The following is a 19,506-nucleotide window of genomic DNA, read 5'->3' on the forward strand; positions in this document are numbered from 1 at the left end:
TTGGCCCCTTAGTTGATACACAGGGATCATAGGGAATGGAGTTTTTACTATTGTACTTTTAAATATATTTTATTGATTTCAGAGAGGAAAGGATGAGAAAGAATCAATGATGAGAAAGAATCATTGACTGGCTTCTACATGCTCCCTAATGGGGACTGAACCCACAACCCCGGAACATATCCTGACCTGGAATTGAACCATGACCTCCTGGTTCATAGGCCGATGCTCAACCACTGAGCCACACCAACCGGGCTACTTTTGTACTTTTAAAGAGTGAAGTAGAGTTATAATAAAAAGCATTCACTTATTTTCTGTTATATGCTCAAATAAGAACAACAACTATATTTAGGCTCAAAGATTTCAGAATAAAAATGTTATATTTCTTAGAACTAAGTGTTATATTTCATGCCTTATATTTTACAAAATCATATTTATTTTAGGCAACATATCCCTAAGGTCAAATGGATATTATAGAACAGCATGTTGGAGCAGCGACCTATTTGTCAAGATCAGACAAACGGCTCATTATTTTTCAAGGAGTATTTGATACATATAAACAAAGAGCAAAACAAAACCATCTGGAGTTTCAAATGGCCTTGCACCCATATTGAACTTACTGTACACGGTCATTCAGTTTAGTGGTAGAGAGCAGTAGGAAACATGGAAGGTAAAATACAGAAGGGCCTTAAAATCCATAATCCCTGGCGAGGAGACAGCCTGAGCTGTGCAGCTTTGCACATACCTGCTGGCCTCATCTTGCTCTGCCACGTCATCATACACTTCTTGGTCATCTTCAGCGGGTCTCGATGAAAGAGGGCCCAGAGAGTTTTTCTTTCGTCTCAAGGAATCATAGTCAATCTGCACAGCAGTGGTTTTAATGTAGCCGTCTACCGACAGGGGAATGATGTATGTTCAGGTGACTGCAGCTTAAATAGCTTAAAGTTATGAATAAAATATCAATTGCACGTTTGCTCTTTAAAGTGGCCCCTGGTTTCTTTGCTTGCAATTCTGATTCATAGACTTCCCATGTAGACACACGTTTTACTGTACCTTGTCCAAGTTTTATGCTGCTGTGGTTTGGAGTAAGCCTAGAGTCTGTTTTCAACATTCCAAAGTGATTCACATGACTCTCTCTCTCTCTTTCCCCCCCGCCCTTTTAACATCACCGAGGAGCCTAATGCTCTCTTTTCTTCCCTGGAGTCATAGAAACATTTACATTGTTCCCCACTGAAAGATAACAAAGACGACATGAAGATGGAACTACCAGTACACCTGTCATTTTAAATCTTCCTATCCTTGTCCACCCAGAACAAAACTCCTAACTCAATGGCTATGAGTAGTTCTGGAAACATTCGTGCGTTTCTCATTTTTGGCTCCAAAAGAGGACAATCTGAAGTCATAGGACAATGTGCACTCACATGACCCCCTGGTGGTTCTGCCCAACCACTTCCCCTCCGGGTTGTCCGTGAGGCGAATGATTTCAATAGGCTCGCCTTGCTTGAAGCTCAGCTCATTCTTGCCCCCTTTGACATCACAGCAAGCTCTGGCTTGATGGATGACTTCAATGGGGCCGGTTAGCTGCAAAGAGGAAAGGGAAACAATCACAACAGGCTTCTTTGCTATTCAGAGAATCTTTAAGGAATGCAGTTTGAAAGCCAGTATGTCCACAGCTTGCCAACCTGCCTGTTTCCAAGAGCTACAAGTTTAAACTAGAAATGGAGGGGGAATGTCATTCCTGGGATGCTCTCATAGGAGCAGTGAGGGGAAATTCCCAGGTGTCAGGCAGGACCAGCGAAGAACAGGTGCATGTGCTTGGGGTCCCGGAGAGAGTGGAGGTCTGTGGACCTTAGCAACTCTGTGAAGGGCTTGCAAAGGAAGCCACTGATAACCGAATACCACTTATGTAGGACAATCCTCTCTGGGTGCTCTGTGGTTTTATGGGATATTCGGGTGGTTTGCCTGGTACGGGAAGGTCTCTTCTCACACTGCATTGTGAAGTTATTCCGATGGTTCTAGAAGGCCTAGAACAGCTAAGGGAGGGGTAGGTGATGGTGGTGGTGGTGGGGTGTACTTGTGGGAAAAGCAATTTCATTCATTCCTTTTTTTCCCTAAGTTTGTGATATTGTCTGTGTATGAACATGGAGTAGACATTACCTGACATAAACAAAATAACATTTTAGAAATAGCTTTGTAAATTAAAAAACCCAGCAAACAAATGTTGTGAGGTTTTGAAAATTAATATCCTAATTAGGACAGTGGTTTCTTGACATCAGAGGAATCATCTAGTTTAGACCACAAATCCTGAAGATCTAATTTTCTAATCTTAAATTGCTATCTTCTAAAACAGAATTTCTTGGATCTTTTGATATGCAAATATGCATTGTGACTTTTGCCTTATTTTATTGAACTTATGATGCTATGAATTGTGAGACAAATCATTATGTACCCCTGAGAAAGAAATAAAACAGCTTAACTTAAATTATGATGTGCCACTAATGTTAAGATGCATCCTAACTTCAGAATTTCAAAATGCAAAATATTTTATGTCTCAGAATTAAGGAAATATGGTATTATGGAGCAGTTCTTACAGTTATTTAATTTATTTATTTTTGACATCTATTAAGATTTTTGGGAGGAATACAGCTTGTGAAGTCCTAATCTTGAGAAACGTTTGAGTTCATATTTAGTGGTATGATTCCCACACACTATATTTTTCTTACTAAAAATGTTATTTGGATGAATGAGTGAAGCAATGCAAAATTGATCTCTCCAAAAGAAACACAGGAAAAACTTCACATAATTCCTTCAAAACTATAAGCTCTCTCATTGTGTGTTGTGAAGACTTTCATTTAAGAAATTAATTTTTCATATATTCCACTTGAAAAATATAAATGTTGGAGCCATACATTCTGGAAGAGTAAAATGTTTTACTATTCACATTGTAATCCTAATTTTACTTACCTATAGTAAGATTTTTAAAAATTTAATGAGAACTTATAATAGATACAGTGCTTTATGTGCACTAATTTATTTAATTCCCCAACAAACATGGATAGCTGGAATTTGAATCTACATCTCCTCAACTGACTAAGCTTTACATTTTCCCTGCACCATGTTGTCAAAGTTTAGTTTTAATATAATAAATATACTGAGAAGTTATATATGAATCAAATTTTTACAACTCAAACTATGTAGTAACTATTTGGGGGGAATTCAATGTTTATAGAAAACTATATGAATCCTTTATAAAGTAAAGAATAATTTTGTAACTCACCCTAAAATATAGCTGATGTACCAGACCCACACAGATGGGCCATGGCATCCAAGATGGTGAAGCCAAGAGAAGAGAGCAGGCAACATAGTGTTAGTGGTAGTAACAGGTGTCACACATCAGAATCAGAGAACAGAGGAGACAGAGGTCAGATATCCAGGTAGATGAAGAGGGCTGAGAAACAGCAGGTATCAGAAGTCAATGTGTACATATGCTTAAAACCAAGGCAGGTCTAGACATTGGCAGCTAGAGTAGCTCATAGGAACTTTATTCTAAGACAAGTGTCTCCAGATGTCTTCATCTGGAGACACTTGTGTCCCTTGCACCACTATAATACATGCCCCAGAGATGTGTGGGGTCCCAAGCTCATAGCATAAGTAGGTTCATATGGAGTGTGTAAGGAGGAGAGCCGCAATGGGTTTGAGTAACTGAGTATTCATTCACTCAGTCAACAGATTTCCTGGGTGCCCACTAAGCATAAGCCACCATATTTTATTTGAATTTTGTCATATTACATGGGACAGGGAGCATACTGGACAAAAACAAGTCTGTTGTGAGGATAGTTACTCCTTAGAAAACAACTAATTCTCCAGCCATGTAAGGTTTCAAGACAGGTGCCCCTTTTGTGTGAAAATTATAAAAAGAGGTTACTCTTTTCTACCTGTCAGCAAGCACGCTCTTACTTTAAACTTCTTCTTTATCTCTTGTTCTTTCTTTTCTCTCTCCTTCTGTTCCTTTTTCTCCTGCTCCAATCTCTTCTTTTCCTCCTTTTCCCTTTTCTTCTCTCGTTCTTTGGATGCTTCTCTGTGGATAAACATTGTTAGGTTGTTTCGACAGCTGCAGGCATTGATGTGATAAGGCTCACTATCCAGAGGGGTTTCTATCTGAAGTCACATGAAGGTAAAAAGCCAAGGGGGAGGGGGGGGTGGTCAACATTCCTGGCTGTGTGATTGTTCTTAAAGCCCGCAGGAGGCACACAGAGAGGACTCCTTCCAAAGGCTCTGCTTTCCCTACAGCCTATGCAATAAGGGAAGGGACTGTTTCTAAAGGTGCTCTTGCTCCTTGTCGGAATGTCTCTCCCCTCGCCCCCCCCCCTCCCCTTTCTCTCGTCCATGCACTCACAGGTACAAGAGCACACACATGGGGTCTATCTAGACTGGCAAGATTCTGGTCTCTCTTCCCGCCTATGTGGCTCAGTGGTTGAGCATCGACCTATGAACCAGGAGGTCACAGCTTGATTCCTGGTCAAGGGACATGCCTGGGTTGCAGGCTTGATCCCCAGTAGGGGGCGTGCAGGAAGCAGCAGATAAATGATTCTCTCTCATCATTGATGTTTTTCTCTCTCCCTATCCCTCTCTTCATCAATAAAATTATATTAAAAAATATTCTGGTCTCTCATGCAACAGCGTTTTAACAGAGTTCTCTGTGAAATCTTCAGACAATAAAGACTCTGTAGTCTTTTGTATTAAAATAAAGGTTACCATTATATGTCAGTCATTTGAACAAAAAAGCTTTCCCCACCTAGTGCTGAATATCCATCCATTCTCCCACCTACAAATCATTCTATTCATCTTAGAAGAAAAATATCATGGTAAAAAATGCAACTCATACATGTCTTCATATGTTTCTCCATCACTTTCTTCCTGTCAAGAAAACATGAATAATAATTAAGCTTAGTTATTAAAAAGGGGAGCATACACACATTTTCAAAGATCAAGCACTTAGCAAAACAAACATAAATTTAAGTGTGTGTACATTTGGCTTGTTTAAAATATTTTTTTTCCTTTTTAGAGATAGACCATGAAAGTAAACCCCAGAAGATTTCATTTTATCTCCTGCTATGTAATTCAGATGTGTAGCCAGACTTAAGTTTATGTTAAGAATTCCTATGAGTCAGAGTAACAATTGGTATTTAATGTCTCAAGCATTTTAGATGAACTAAGATCATAAATGGAAAAAAATATCTTTACTCGTAAGAATTTTCATTTGTTAGTTTATACTAATAAAAAATGAATCGCAATGATTATTAAATATTCTAGTTCCAGCAATATAATATGAGAAGGAAAAAAACTGACCTCATCTAGATTTCCAGCACCTAAAGGGGTTAAAAAAAGAATAGAATTTAACATACTGTAATTAAGAAGCACTTTAATACAGGATTACTAGAGTAATATAATATTCCAGGCAGTTCATAATCTAACAAAACTTACTAGTATGTTTTATCAAAGACATAGAAGTACAAAATAGAATATGTGGTTTAGATCCTTTTTATGGCTTTTTGATACTTGTCATTTAATTATTAAATCATTTCATTGGCTTTCATAAGATAATGAAGACACCCTTCATTCTCTTTATGAAAGGCACGCATATTTGCTATGGGGCATCTCTGGAATAAAGGTATAATCAGAAACTCACAACTAGTTTCCTCTTTTTGACTTACTTGTTCCCAGTGATTTGCTTTCATGTATCAAACAAATCAAGTTAATTAGATTTTTTTAAACAAGATAATTTTTCCCCTAGACATAGGACTTTTTCAATAAAACTTATAAGGCTTATATTATAAGGTAAAAATTAATAATTTTTATTGTATTAACATTTAATATGTTCAGTGAAGGACAGACTGGGCTAAGTTAATAGACTATGAACAGAATGAGAGAAGGTATTTGCAATCTCTGCAGCTCACATGGGATTAATATCTGGAATACAAGAAACTCCTCCTACATGTCAACCAGAAAAGGACAACAACCCCAAGAAAAAATGGTCAAAGGATATAAACCGGCAACTTCCAGAAGAGGAAACACAAAGGCTAATGAACAAGTGAAGTACTCAGACTCAACAGAAAGCAGAGGTAGGAAAATGAGATATCATTTTATACACGTAAGACTGGAAGCAATTGGAAAGCTGAATAACACCATGTGCTGGTGAAAGGTAGGCATCTTGGAACCTCCCTGCCCTGCGGATGGGAGTGTCCACAGATGCCGAGCTTCTGGAGAGCCCTCGGCTCCCACTCAGTCAAAACGAACACACCACAGCTTCGGAGCAGCCATGCCACTGCTGGGTAAGTCTATCTCCATAAAGAATCTCTCAGAGGTCCACATGGGGGCAAGGAGGTGCACGGAATTATTATTTGTTGTACTAGTGAGTTGGAGTAAAATGTAAAATGTGAATGCATAGGATGCATACCATAGAGTACTTAACATGCATACCATGGGGTACACACATGGAGAACGTACGCAGTAGTTAACACCAATGAATTAAATATAGTTCATATAGCAGCATGGACAGGTCTTCCAAAACACATGATGTTGAGTGAATAAAAAAGAGATCAAAATGAGCTCTAACATAGTATTCATGTAAATTGAAATATATACACACATACAACAGTATGCAAAGAATATATACAGACACATACACATTAAATACATTAGACTATTTGTCTCTGGTAAGGGGAAGAGAGGAGAGAGAGTGGGTCATGGTGATAAAATGAATAAATCAATAAAACTAGAGAAGGGACTTGCATGGATCAATGATGATGCTGACGCCCCATTAAGAACCCTATGAAATGATTAAGTTAAACTTCTGTAATATGTGGTAACAGAAGGATAAATGAAACTCCTTCTTGCCCCTTACCATCAAAGTGCATGGCACCATCTTGATTGTCTTCATTGACGGGGCTTCTGGAAACAAGAAAGAAGAAAAAGTGAAAATAGAACCAGTCGATGCTCACCTTACAGTAAAAAATAAGAAAAGATAAAAATTATTCTCTTTTAATTCTTTTCTCTTTAATGTCTGCTCTGATGAAAAACGTCAGAAGTCACTAGAATAGGCTTAGCCCTATATCTGTGCTGCAACTGCTGCCAAGAAATGGAGCACCAGGAGCCTGAGCACAGAACGGTCCATCCACAGTGAGCACATACAGTGAGTCCATTGCTTCAGGGCAGCAACAGGTTTTTTGTTTTGTTAAAACAGCACTATGTCAATCCTTCAATTCTTGGATTCTGAAGGCATTTGCTTGGTTTATGGTATAGAAACCCAGGAGAAACCAAAGGACTTGTATGCATGCATATAAGCCTAACCAATGGACACAGACAACAGGGGGCAAGGGCATGAGTGGGGGACTAATGGGGGGATAAGGACACATATGTAATACCTTAATCAATAAAGAAATTAAAAGTCAATAAATAAATAAATAAAAGTAAAAAAAAAAAGAAAAAAAAAACCCAGGAGATTTAGTTCTAATCTTTTTAAAAATTTTTTTAAATGTATTTTTTTTATTGCTTAAAGTATTACAAAGAGTATTACATATGTCTCCTTTTTTTTCTCCCCTTGACCTTCCCCTGGCCTCCCCTGCCCCCCAGTGTCTTGTGTCCATTGGTTATGCTTATATGCATGCATACAAGTCCTTCGGTTGATCTCTTACCCACCCCGCCTTTACATGTATTTTTATTGATTTCAGAAAGAAAGGGAGAGGGAGAGAGAGAGAGAGAAACACCAATGATGAGAATCACAGATCGGCTGCCTCCTACACGCCCCCTACTGGGCATTGAGCCTGCAACCCGGGCATGTGTCCTTGACCGGAATCAAACCTGGGACCCTTCAGTCCACAGGCCGTCGCTCCATCCACTGAGTCAAACCAGCTAGGGCTAGTTCTAATCTTTGACTCCTTTCTCTTTTCCAAACTTACTCCCCTCATTTGTGGCTTGGACTCCAAGGTGCTTCATTTCAAACCACTTCACTCCAACTGCTCTACACAGTTATTAATGCCTGGGCTTGACAAATCCCTAATTATTTATGGAACATCTAAATTTTCTATTTTTATTCTCCAGTTGATTAGCATAGCTGGAGAAAATCGCCACTTTATTGATTCTGGATATTACAAATAATTGACATTTGATCTCGACTGTACCCTCTGCACTATTCTATAATCTAATTACCCTTTCTTTCTAGTCAACCCTCTCTTGCATCTAGGTCAATGGCAATTCACCACTTTCCTCTCCTTCTCCCCTAAAATCAGGTGACCTTGTTTCTTACTTCACTGATAAAATAGCAGCTCTTGGGTATGAACTCTCTTAAGAAAATACATTCTGTAACCCACCCCCCCCAAAAAACAAAACAAAACAAAACAAAACAAAACAAAGTCTCTCTCACATTGATGAAGTCAGGTGAGCCAATGGCAGAGCATGACTAATGCGTCAACTCTCCGATCCGGAAGAATTGAAAGCATTTGTAATGAACAAAAAGGTTATAATAGCAAATTCTTACTTTTCCTCCAATTTTAGAGCCCCTCTGTCCCCCCCGCCCCCCAAAAGAAACCCAAACCAAACCTTACACCGACTATGATGACCTTAGGAAAAGAACTGTTTAACCTTTCCTTTTCCAACCTCGGTCACTTCCCGTTATTTGTTATTTCTTCTTACCTCACTTTTCCTGTCTCATTACTATTAATAACCATGCAATGTGCTTTGTATACTAAAATATTCAACCACTGGTTCTGTTTTCATATGAACAATTAGACATACTTTAAAACTATCATTGAAAATTTAAAATAGCACAAAAAGCGCGTTACACTAAAGCTGTTGAACACTGAGCATGAGAAAGATGCTCTTTAGTTCCCCTCGTTGTCTGAGGAAAACAGCAGAAAACACAGCTAGCTGAGTTCTGACCACTAGGTGGGGAGACAATACAATTTAAAATACGATATAACTTTGGCCTCCACGACTTTGCTCTTAAAGCTATTTATTCTTTCTAATTTTCACCTGCCTCCAATCTCTTCCACTCTTGTGGCACCCTGACCTGAGTGAAATAATCACAAGTGACTTCCGGGGAGCGGGCAGGTGAGAAAGGCCACCCTGTCCCCTGAAACCCTTCCTGGATCTGAGGGAGAGATGTGTCTCCTTGCTCTGGGCAGTGCAGACCCCACCCCTGTAAGCCTCACTAGTCCATTCTTTCCCTGGAAAGCCGGTCCCGCACCCGCACCCGAGCTCCAGTCCCACTTGCTCTAGTCCCTGGTGCCGGGAATGCTTCCCTTTCGTTGCCATTATTATTTCCCCTCTTCACGGGATCTTTCTCATTAGTATACAAACACTTTTATTTTGGTTAATCCTCACCTGATGATATTTTTTCTATTGATTTTTAGAAAAAATAGTAGGGAGGGAGGGAGGGGGAAGAGAGAGAGAGGAGAGAGAAACATCAATGTGAGAGAGACATATTGATTGATTGCCTCCCAAAGTGCTCTGACCTACAAGGACCAGAGATCAAACCTGCAACCCAGGTATGTGCCCTTGATCAGAATCTAACCTGCAACCCTTCGGTGGGCGGGCCGACGCTCTAACCATTGAGCACACCAGCCAGGGCTTTTATTTCTTCCATCTTAAAAAAAAAAGTACAAATCGTAATTCCGTTTTCTCACTAGTTACTGCCCCATTTCTTTGCTTCCCTCTTTTTTTAATGCGCTGTCTATACTTGAGTTTTCCAGTTGCTTTCCTTTCTTGTTCTTTTAAAGCCATTTCTTTCTTTCTTTATTGATTAAGGTAATACATACTTGTCCTTATCCACCCCATTGCCATTTTAATGAGGTCTGTGTCCCCACTACTCCTGAGACTTCCACCCACACTGACCTGCCTAGCGCTTGCCTACTGGCCCTCGCAGCCTTGGACACAGTCGGTCACTGCTTCCTCCTGGGGAACACTACCTTGTTTCTTGTTTTTTTTGTTTTGTTTTTTTTGTGTGCTTTATTGGTTGTTCCTTTCTATTCTCCTTTCCTGATTTTTTCTTCTCCCAGGACCCAGGGCTTGTTCCTTCTCTCTAGTTATCCTCACTTCCTTAGGGACCTTAACAGTCTTGTGACTTTAAGTGTGGAATATGTCCCTCTGACTCTCAAATGTATATTTTTACACCAGAACTATCTCTCAGACTCATCACTTTTATACCCAGTTGCCTCCTCCACGTCTCCACTCGAATGTTTAAGAGACACCTCAAGCCCTAACTGGTTTGGCTCAGTGGATAGAGCGTTGGCCTGCGGACTGAAGGGTCCCAGGTTCAATGCCAGTCAAGGGCATGTACCTTGGTTGCAGGCACATCCCCAGTGGGGGCTGTGTAGGAGGCAGCTGGTCAATGTTTCTCTCTCATCGATGTTTCTAACTCTCTATTCCTCTCACTTCCTCTCTGTAAAAAAATCAATAAAATGTATTAAATAAATAAATAAATAAATAAATAAATAAATAAATAAAAAGAGACACCTCAAGCTTCACATAGCCATTCCCTCCTGACCTTCCGCACCCCAAACTTGCTCCCCTGCAGCCTCTCCCATTTCAGTTGATGGAAACATCTTCCTCAGTGTTGCTCAGGCCAAAAGCCTGGGAGCCATCTTCTATTCTCATTTCCTTTCACATCCCGAATCCATATTGTTTCAAAATATATTCAGAATCTGCACACCACCCTCGTGAGATGCTCCTCTATGTCTTGCCTGCGTTTCTGCCATATCTGCCTAACTGCTCTCCCTGCTCCCACATTCGCCTGCCGTCTCATTTCCCTTGCTCTACTCCAGCCTGTTACCTCCTTCTTAGTCTTTGAACATTCTAGGCCAGTGATGGCGAACCTATGATACGCGTGTCAGAGGTGACACTCGAACTCATTTTTTTTGTTGATTTTTCTTTGTTGTTTTTTTTTTTTGCTTTTTTTTGTTATTAAATCTTTATTGTTCAGATTATTACATTGGTTCCTCTTTTTTCCCACCATAACTCCCCTCCACCCAGTTCCCACCCCACCCTCCGCCCTCACTCCCCACCCAGTGTCCTCATCCATAGGTGCACGATTATTGTCCAATCTCTTCCCGCACCCCCCACACCCTTTTCCTCCCCAAGAATAGTCAGTCCATTCCCTTTCTATGTCCCTGATTCTATTATAATCACCAGTTCATACTGTTCATCAGATTATTTATTCACTTGATTTTTAGATTCACTTGTTGATAGATGTGTATTTGTTGTTCATAATTTGTATCTTTACCTTTTTCTTCTTCCTCTTCTTAAAGGATACCTTTCAGCATTTCATATAATACTGGTTTGGTGGTGATGAACTCCTTTAGCTTTTTCTTATCTGTGAAGCTCTTTATCTGACCTTCACTTCTGAATGATAGCTTTGCTGGATAAAGTAATCTTGGTTGTAGGTTCTTGGTATTCATCACTATGAATATTTCTTGATTTTTCTTTGTTAAATGGCATTCAAATATATAAAATAAATATCAAAAATATAAATCTTTGTTTTACTATGGTTTCAAATATCAAAAAATTTCTATATATGACACGGCACCAGAGTTAAGTTAGGGTTTTTCAAAATGCTGACACGCAGAGCTCAAAAGGTTCGCCATCACTGGTCTAGGCCTTTGCTCTGTCTTCTCCACTTAGAACTGTTCTTCTACAGGTGTCTGCACGTCTAACTCCCTCACCTTGTTGAGTCTGAAGTGTACCTTCCAAAAAGGGAGCCACCCTCACATCTGTTGAAAGTTGCAACACACTGTCCCCATTCCCACCCTTGCACTACACCACCCAACCCTGCGCTATTTTCCCCCACAGCATTCAATGTTTCCTAACATACTATATCCTTTACCTGTTTGTTATTTTTATTCCTTTGCTCTTTTGCCCCTGTCTTATGTGGGCAGGGTTCTTTGTTTTCTTCACTACTTCCTGAACTCTTATTACAAAGGCACAAAGTAGTGGCTTAAAAAGTAATTGTTGAGTGAATGTAAAATAATTTATTAGCTCTTGACTCTCAGGGTGGCCACTGATTGGAGATGGGAGGAATAGCATTCGCAGGCCAGCAGAGGGAGCACCAGGGAACACCCAGGTGTGTGTTTTGAAGGGTGGTGGTGTGAAGAAAAGCACAGAAACACTCATATTTAAAAATTTTACTTAAAGAGTTTTCCATAAGTTTCCCTCTCACATTAAATGTAAAATTTTGAGCCAGACTATCAAGATCTATTTTGCTTTCATTTCCTCTTTGTGTCTTATCTAGCTTCCTCTACTTGGGGGAAAGTTTCTAACCCAGGTATTTCTTCATTTTGGAATTTACTTGAGCTCTCTGATGAGAGCTTAGAAGTTCTCACTATATAAAAATATTACATTATAGATGTCCTTTAGCTTTCATTTTCCCTATCATCTCCATCTGACAATTAACTTTCAGAAGCTCCAAATACATAGGGTGTGCCAAAAAATGGATACACACACTTTGAAAAATTATAAAGGTGGTATTTATTAACATATATTTCATTTTCAAAATTGAGCTATTTTGGGGGGACACCCCGTAGTTGATCTAGGCAATATAACCTCTAAGACTCTTATTCCTCTCCATCTTTCTTCTGAGAGTATGTATTTTGTGGAGTTGGCAACTCTTAGATGAATCAGACTTTGTAATTAAAAGTCCTTAATAAGATGGAAATAGGGGTAAGGTAAAGTTGATTATAACTGGTGGCTTTTGCTATTATTTTCATCAAATAAGAACTAGAGCCTGGCTGATCAGCAGGTCCTTTTCAACTTTGCAAGAATTCCCTGCAAAGCTGGGAAACTGACCAGCATCCTTACGAAATAGTCGTACAGGTTACCAGGCTGTTTTTAAAATCCTTTCTTCCTTCTACAACATTTTACTCCCCACAACATCATTATGGATTCCAGGGAGTAGGTTAGCACAGCAGGCCCACAACTGCTATTTTTAGAAGAATCTGCTACCAACGTTGGCCCTTGGCTTGTATCTGGAAACACAGCTTCTAAAGAATTCTCTCCACTGATATGAAAAGCTGCCTAGTTGTAAGAGTGCTTTGCTGTGTCTAGACCAGTGGTCGGCAAACTGCGGCTCGCGAGCCACATGCGGCTCTTTGGCCCCTTGAGTGTGGCCACGAAGTTTCAATCGCACTGTACGTACACACCCGCACGTGGTATTTTGTGGAAGAGCCACACTCAAGGGGCCGCAGTTTGCTGACCACTGGTCTAGACTATATGAACACTGTGATTAGGATGAACGGCTGCTTCTTTTAGAAGTCTGGCATTTTGGTAGTTGCTAAGTAGCAGGTGCCTATATGACCAGCTTTCAATCAAAACCTGTCACTACTAGGCTTTCTGGGGAAGCAGCATCACACGTGCATTGCGTTTTCATAGCAGAAGGACCTTCTCAACGTGCTGTTCCCAGCCCTAGAGCAGAGTCCTGCTGTGATAAACCTGAGCTGTCAGCACTACCTGTGGTGAGCCCTGTGAGTCCTTTCAGTAAATCATCACACATATGGGGGCTTTTGGGGACCTCCAAACAGCAGGAAGAGTGCCAAATACTCCTTTTCACATTTCTTTGATCGAGCTATTATGTACCAGTCTCCATGTCTTGTAAATGTTCAGGAATTCATGCTCAAGCTATTTAATACGACCTCTCACTGGAATTACACAGGACCCAGGAGCCAGGCTGAAGCCAGAAGCTGGGGTAGGGTCACATCATAAAAGTCAAAAGTACTAAGTTCAAATCAAGTGGGTTAATTTATCCAAGTAGGAAAGAAATTAAGAAAAGGGCACAGGTTGAATACATATGAAAGGAAAGCAATTACACAGAAATCAGATGTATCGAAGAACACATTAATTAGTTATTTTAATTAAACTAATATTTATTTAGCATTTATATGTTAGTAGGCAGATGGCTTGCATTCTTATTTGGTAGCTGGATATCATGGGGTTTTAGAGACTTAAATTAGAATTTATAAACTTAACTATTTGGAAGGGTATTCAGTTCTTCGGAACTCACGTCATTGGCCATAGAGAAGATAAAAGTCACTTATCTGCTCTAACACCCTCTGGTGACTGCCTTTGAATCTTCCCAAAGAATAATAAAGTGAGACATAGTGGAGGCTACCCATGACTAGCATGTTTCCAACCCCTGCTCTAAATTGTAATCATCAACATTGAAAGAAAGCTGTCAATCAGATATTATTACTAACAGGCTCTATTATACGGATTACGGATATTAAGACTTTAAATGCAAAGAACATCCATCTGGTAGGGGATTGAAGTGAAGGAAAAACAAACTGCAGCTCAATATTACTTACTTGTGGAAAAGGAGAATCACAGAAAGCAATTCTCTAGAAGAACGAGAAGATCTAGCCTCACTTGCCATAAAGATCCATGCTTGCCACAGTCTGAATACTTCAAATAAAAAACCCACAACATTTCATTCTACTCCAATCTTCCACTTGCTTTTTCCTCAACCAGCTATTCTGGTAAATCACAAATAAAGAGCCCATGTGTAAACCACCCATGTAGTTCTGACATTTCTAAAATGTGCCCTCTAAGAAAATTTAAGCTTGAATAAAAGTTTCCTAGGTTTTTAAAACAGCTCGAAAAACGAATGATGAGAGAAAACTTGTTTTACTTTGGACTCAGACTGACATTGGCTCAGGTTTCTGCTCTATCCTTGTGTGATCTTGGAGACGCTATTTAGCTTCTGTAGCGTTCTGTTTCCTCATCTGTGAAATGATGATAACACGAGTAATTCATTACGATTATAGGGACTGTATATGTAAAATGCCTAGCACATCATAGGCTGTCAGTAACATATGGTAGTAGTGGTGGTGCTGATGGTGATAATGGTGGTGGTGTTGGTGATGATGATGGGGAAAAGGATGGTGGTGGTGCTGACCTGGAAAATGCTTCAGAACTTTAAAAAAGGCAGTAGAAATTTTCTTCCGATGAATGCTTAAGAGAAAAAAACCACTGTAAAAGCAGGTAAACAAGAGTTGCTCAAGGGTTTGGAGGTATGAGAGCAGCTGCTTAGACATTCTTTTTCCCTGTTAGCTGTCCACCTCTGTGTCCCCAGCATTTTACCACGTAACCCTCAGCATTCAGCCAAGCATCTTTTGGAAATCTATGGCAAGAGACTGACAAGGAAATGTCAAGATAACCTTTTACTTACTTTAGATCTAAAGGAGGTTTAATGTTTCTGGGAGGTAGACTTGGGACTGGCGGTTGTGTTGGGTGAGAAGCTGGCAATGGCGGTTGGCTGGCTGGATGGGATGGTGGAGGTGGTGGTAGGGAAGCTGTTGAGTAAGGCGTTTGGCCTTTGCTGGTACCTAAGAAGTAAAACAAACAATACCATGAATTAAGACAAGTCTTCAAGATACAAGAACTGGTTATTCCAAGTATGCAGAATTGAGAATTTTAAACATAAAAATGTAAGAAATGCATCCTAAGTTGAATTAATGCTTTAAAGAGTCTAATATTCCAAGTATTATGGGACATGGCATTTTTTATTATTTATTTTATTTTATTTTTTTAAATATATTTTATTGATTTTTTTTTACAGAGAGGAAGGGAGAGGGATAGAGAGTTAGAAACATCAATGAGAGAGAAACATCGATCAGCTGCCTCCTGCACACTCCCTACTGGGGATGTGCCTGCAACCAAGGTACATGCCCTTGACTGGAATCGAACCTGGGACCCTTCAGTCCGCAGGCCGATGCTCTATCCACTGAGCCAAACCGGTTACGGCTAATGTCTCATTTCTTTTATTTTTTCAGCCTTAATGAGGTATAATTGACAAATAAAATTGTAAGATATTTAAGTGCACAACATGATAACTTTGTACACCTATATATTGTTTAAGAATCCCCACCCCCATGGAGTTAATGAACACAGGCAGATGAAACTTAGAAGTGTGTTGCTTCTGTAGATATTACATTGTGAACGGGATAAAACATTGAGGAAACATTTTCCCAGGATTTGAAAACCGTTACACAACTCAGCAAAGTAGTCACTCAATCACTGGAAAGTGAGTGAAGGTCTGACATATATCTTTGTTGTTTCACATTTGTCTTGTTAACATAAGTGAAAATATTAATCAACATCCAAGTTAGGGCTACACTTCTTCATTAATTGCAACCATAGGTTGGCTACAGATATAAAAATCAACAATGGGCTATATGGAATTTTCAACGAAAAGTACTGTATATTTTATTATCGGTATTTTGTGTGTTATACATCCTTTATATCAATACAATTTAGTATATGTATGTATGTAGACATAACACACCTACACATGGTTTTTCCTGGAGAACTTGTTCCACATTTGCCAGCATACCATTGGTTATTTCTAAAAACTGTCTGGCTTCCATTGGCTAAATAATGACTCGAATCACTTGTCTCTGTATCTCCAGCCTTGGCTTGGACCCTCGTCCTCTTTGTCAGTCCCCAATTCACTTTCTGATTTCATATCTTATGCTTAGGAATTATACATGTTGCCTTGTTTTCCTAAGAGTTTGTATTTCATGTCCTTCTTGCTTTGGGGCAATTTTTTGAAAGGCAAAGGGGGTGGCCTCTTGAAAAACATTTTGTTTTAGTTTCACATGTCTGAGCATTAGTGAGGTCATTTTTTTCATCTTTATAACCATTTTTAATTTTAATGATATTATCTGTTCAAATCCTTTGCCTATTTTAAAAATAGTATTTGCTTTTCCTTATTGGTTCATAAAACCTCTTTATTAAGGATCTTAATTGTTTTGCTTCTTACATGGACAAACTAAAGAGAATAATTTGACTTCTTTGGCTCCTGCCTACTGGAGCCAAATAACAAACAAACAAACAAACACAAACTAAAAACAAAACAACAACCCTAAACCTTGCCACAAACAATCAAATCTTAAAAATCTTCAAAACCTTTAAAGAAAATGTAGTACTTAACTGTAAATTTCCTTACTGGTCAATGGCAGTCTTTTCAATGGCATATTATACAAAAAGCTTCCTAATTCCTTTTAGATATTTCCACCTCTTTCCAAAGTTCCTCACTTGTGGTGATTATTAAGAACATCGCCCTCTCTCCTCACTGTCCCAGTCCTCCTCCTGGAGCGCTGAGATGGCTCAGGCCCTGCACTCCGGACTCGGGACACTCCTGCCAGGCGCAATCCTCCCAGCAGGAGCTCATCTCTTTGGTAGCTGTTTTGGGAGAGTTGAGGTAGAGAAAATGAGTTCCCTTATAAATCAGGTTTATAAAAATTCCTAACTGAAGATATTTTTATTAGAAATAGTGTATCAATTTCATTTTTGTCATAAGTTCAATATTTTGATATATGTCTTTTCTCTACATCTAAATCAACAAAAAAATTCTTTTATATATAATTTCTATCACTTAGAATTACATTTAGAAAGCTCTTTCCCACCCAGAGAACATATAATTATTCACCTTCTTTTTTCTTCAACTTCTCTAGTATTTATTTATTTATTTACATTTAACTTTTTAAAACTATTAGTAATTTATTTTGGAGTAAGGCCCGAGATCAGGATCTATTTTTATGGTTTTTATTGTTATTGTTGTTCTTAAATCGTTTACCAAATGTCCCAGCCCCATTTATCTAATAAGCTATTACTTGCTGATTTGAAATGCCTCTTTCATTATGGAATAAATATTTACCATCCTATTGGGTTTGGCAGATGAAAATGGTATCTTGTTATTTTAATTTATAAATGATGTGGTTTGATAGATCCAGAAGTGATTTAAAAGCTGTACACAAAGAGAATAAGCGACTGTGAGTGGATGTTACGAACCATGGTGCACATATGCCACTTGTGACATCTTTTCATGAAAAAACACTTGACAAGCAGGAGGTGTTACCAGATGAGAGCAATCTAAGGGCTGGAGGCGAGAAATTACAGACGTGGTTTGGGGAATTGGAAACACTACAAACTGACTTAACCCCCAAACCCACATCTTGCTCATCTTTACAGAGATTTTCGGAGTGGGCCTCTGAGGTGGGCCCCACTGCTCTGTTTGCCTCTATTCTCCCTTCCCTCACCGTCATAACTGCAGCTACCTGGAAAGAGCATGCCTGCCTTTCCCCTGACTGGGAACCCCAGGGGTCCCCCTGCAGCTGGGGGCAGCCACCTGGCCACAGGCAGGGGAGAGCGTGCCTGAGGGTGCAGCGGAGCCAGAGGAAAGCAGGGCTGAGAGGAGGAGGGGGACTGGTTGGCTTCATGAGGCTCTAAGCCAGTTGTTTACCTGCCCTGTTCCTCATGAAGCTTGGGAGACACATGCTAAAGTCTTCCTAGGCTCCACCAGCATTTAGCAGCGAAACATTTGATTTTCAAAATCTGTGGTCACTTTCAAATATTACCAGGAATATATTTGCATGCATACAAAATAATTCTAAGAACAAGCACCTTAGTTTTTCAGGGGAACAAAAACAAGTAGACATCCATTACTGTAAGGTGATTGGCTCTAAAATCTCAATCTGGACTTTTTAAAAAGTATACCAACATGTAATTAGTAATATTGGAATTCTCAAAAGCAAACATCTAACCTGTTGTGATGGAAAGAGTGGGTGGATTATAACAAAATAAGTAAAAAAGAAACAGAAACTTTGAATCTATAGGAAATTTCTGATATTAATGAAAATAACATAAAGTGATCACTTTTTTTTTTTTGGCCAGGTACCATTCTAGGCATTTCACCTTTGTAATCTTGGGTATATGTTGTTAGTTTGTTTCCATTTGATAGTTAAGAAAACTATCCAAGTTCAGGGAGTTTATAAATGATAGAAGTTGGGATAAAACTCAACCGGAATTTGAATCCTAGGCAATCTATATATATAAAAGCCTAAGTGACTGAATGACTGGTCAACCGGTCGCTATGATGCACACTGACCACCAGGGGCAGATACTCAATGCAGGAGCTGCCCCCTGGTGGTCAGTGTGCTCCCACAGCCAACATTCCGTGGTCTCTCCCTCTGTTGCCAACCTCCCGCCGCCCTGATTGCCCCGCTCACCAGCCACCCCACCTGTGCACTGGGCCTCTAGTTTCTTATAATGTCTTTGGCCTCACTGCCATGTTCTACTGCTCCTCAAAGCAAAGAAATGGAAATTATTGGTCAGTTCAAATGAACATGTTAATATGCTCTCCTAGGATCTGAGTGTAAGCCCAGCTTTTCCAGTGGGTACCTTTCCTCTTAGTGGAATTTCATAAGACTTTTCAGTTTCAGGCAGAGCAGAACTGGCTTTGGAGAAGGCAAAGTAATTCTGAGGCACATACTCACACATATGGGTGTTTTGAATGTCAACTTTATAATATATATCATAATTTGACTCTGGAAACCAGATAGCAGGAAAGTAGACATTTAGGAGCTAGTAGAACATGGGTCCCCAAAGATGAATGACTGATGCGAGCTGGCAGGAAAAAAAAAGTCTCAAGGAATGGAATTGAGGAATTTGAAATAAAGTCATTAA

The 19,506-nt window shown here is 39.5% G+C and overlaps 1 protein-coding gene across 1 annotated transcript in view; it reads right to left on the reverse strand.

Moving 5' to 3' along the window:
* The window catches only part of FYB1 (FYN binding protein 1), a 132,355-nt gene that overhangs the window by 27,978 nt on the left and 84,871 nt on the right, over positions 1-19,506 (reverse strand). Inside the window, exons 3-9 of the mRNA XM_006090135.3 lie at positions 15,209-15,365; positions 6,902-6,948; positions 5,347-5,366; positions 4,883-4,914; positions 3,955-4,075; positions 1,419-1,578; positions 743-887 (exon numbers count right to left, since the gene is read on the reverse strand). Of these exons, the coding sequence (XP_006090197.1) occupies positions 743-887; positions 1,419-1,578; positions 3,955-4,075; positions 4,883-4,914; positions 5,347-5,366; positions 6,902-6,948; positions 15,209-15,365 (682 nt within the window). The remainder of the gene's footprint in view (positions 1-742; positions 888-1,418; positions 1,579-3,954; positions 4,076-4,882; positions 4,915-5,346; positions 5,367-6,901; positions 6,949-15,208; positions 15,366-19,506) is intronic.

The sequence above is a fragment of the Myotis lucifugus genome, unplaced genomic scaffold (genome assembly GCF_000147115.1).
Source record: "Myotis lucifugus unplaced genomic scaffold, Myoluc2.0 scaffold_68, whole genome shotgun sequence".
NCBI lineage: Eukaryota > Metazoa > Chordata > Mammalia > Chiroptera > Vespertilionidae > Myotis > Myotis lucifugus.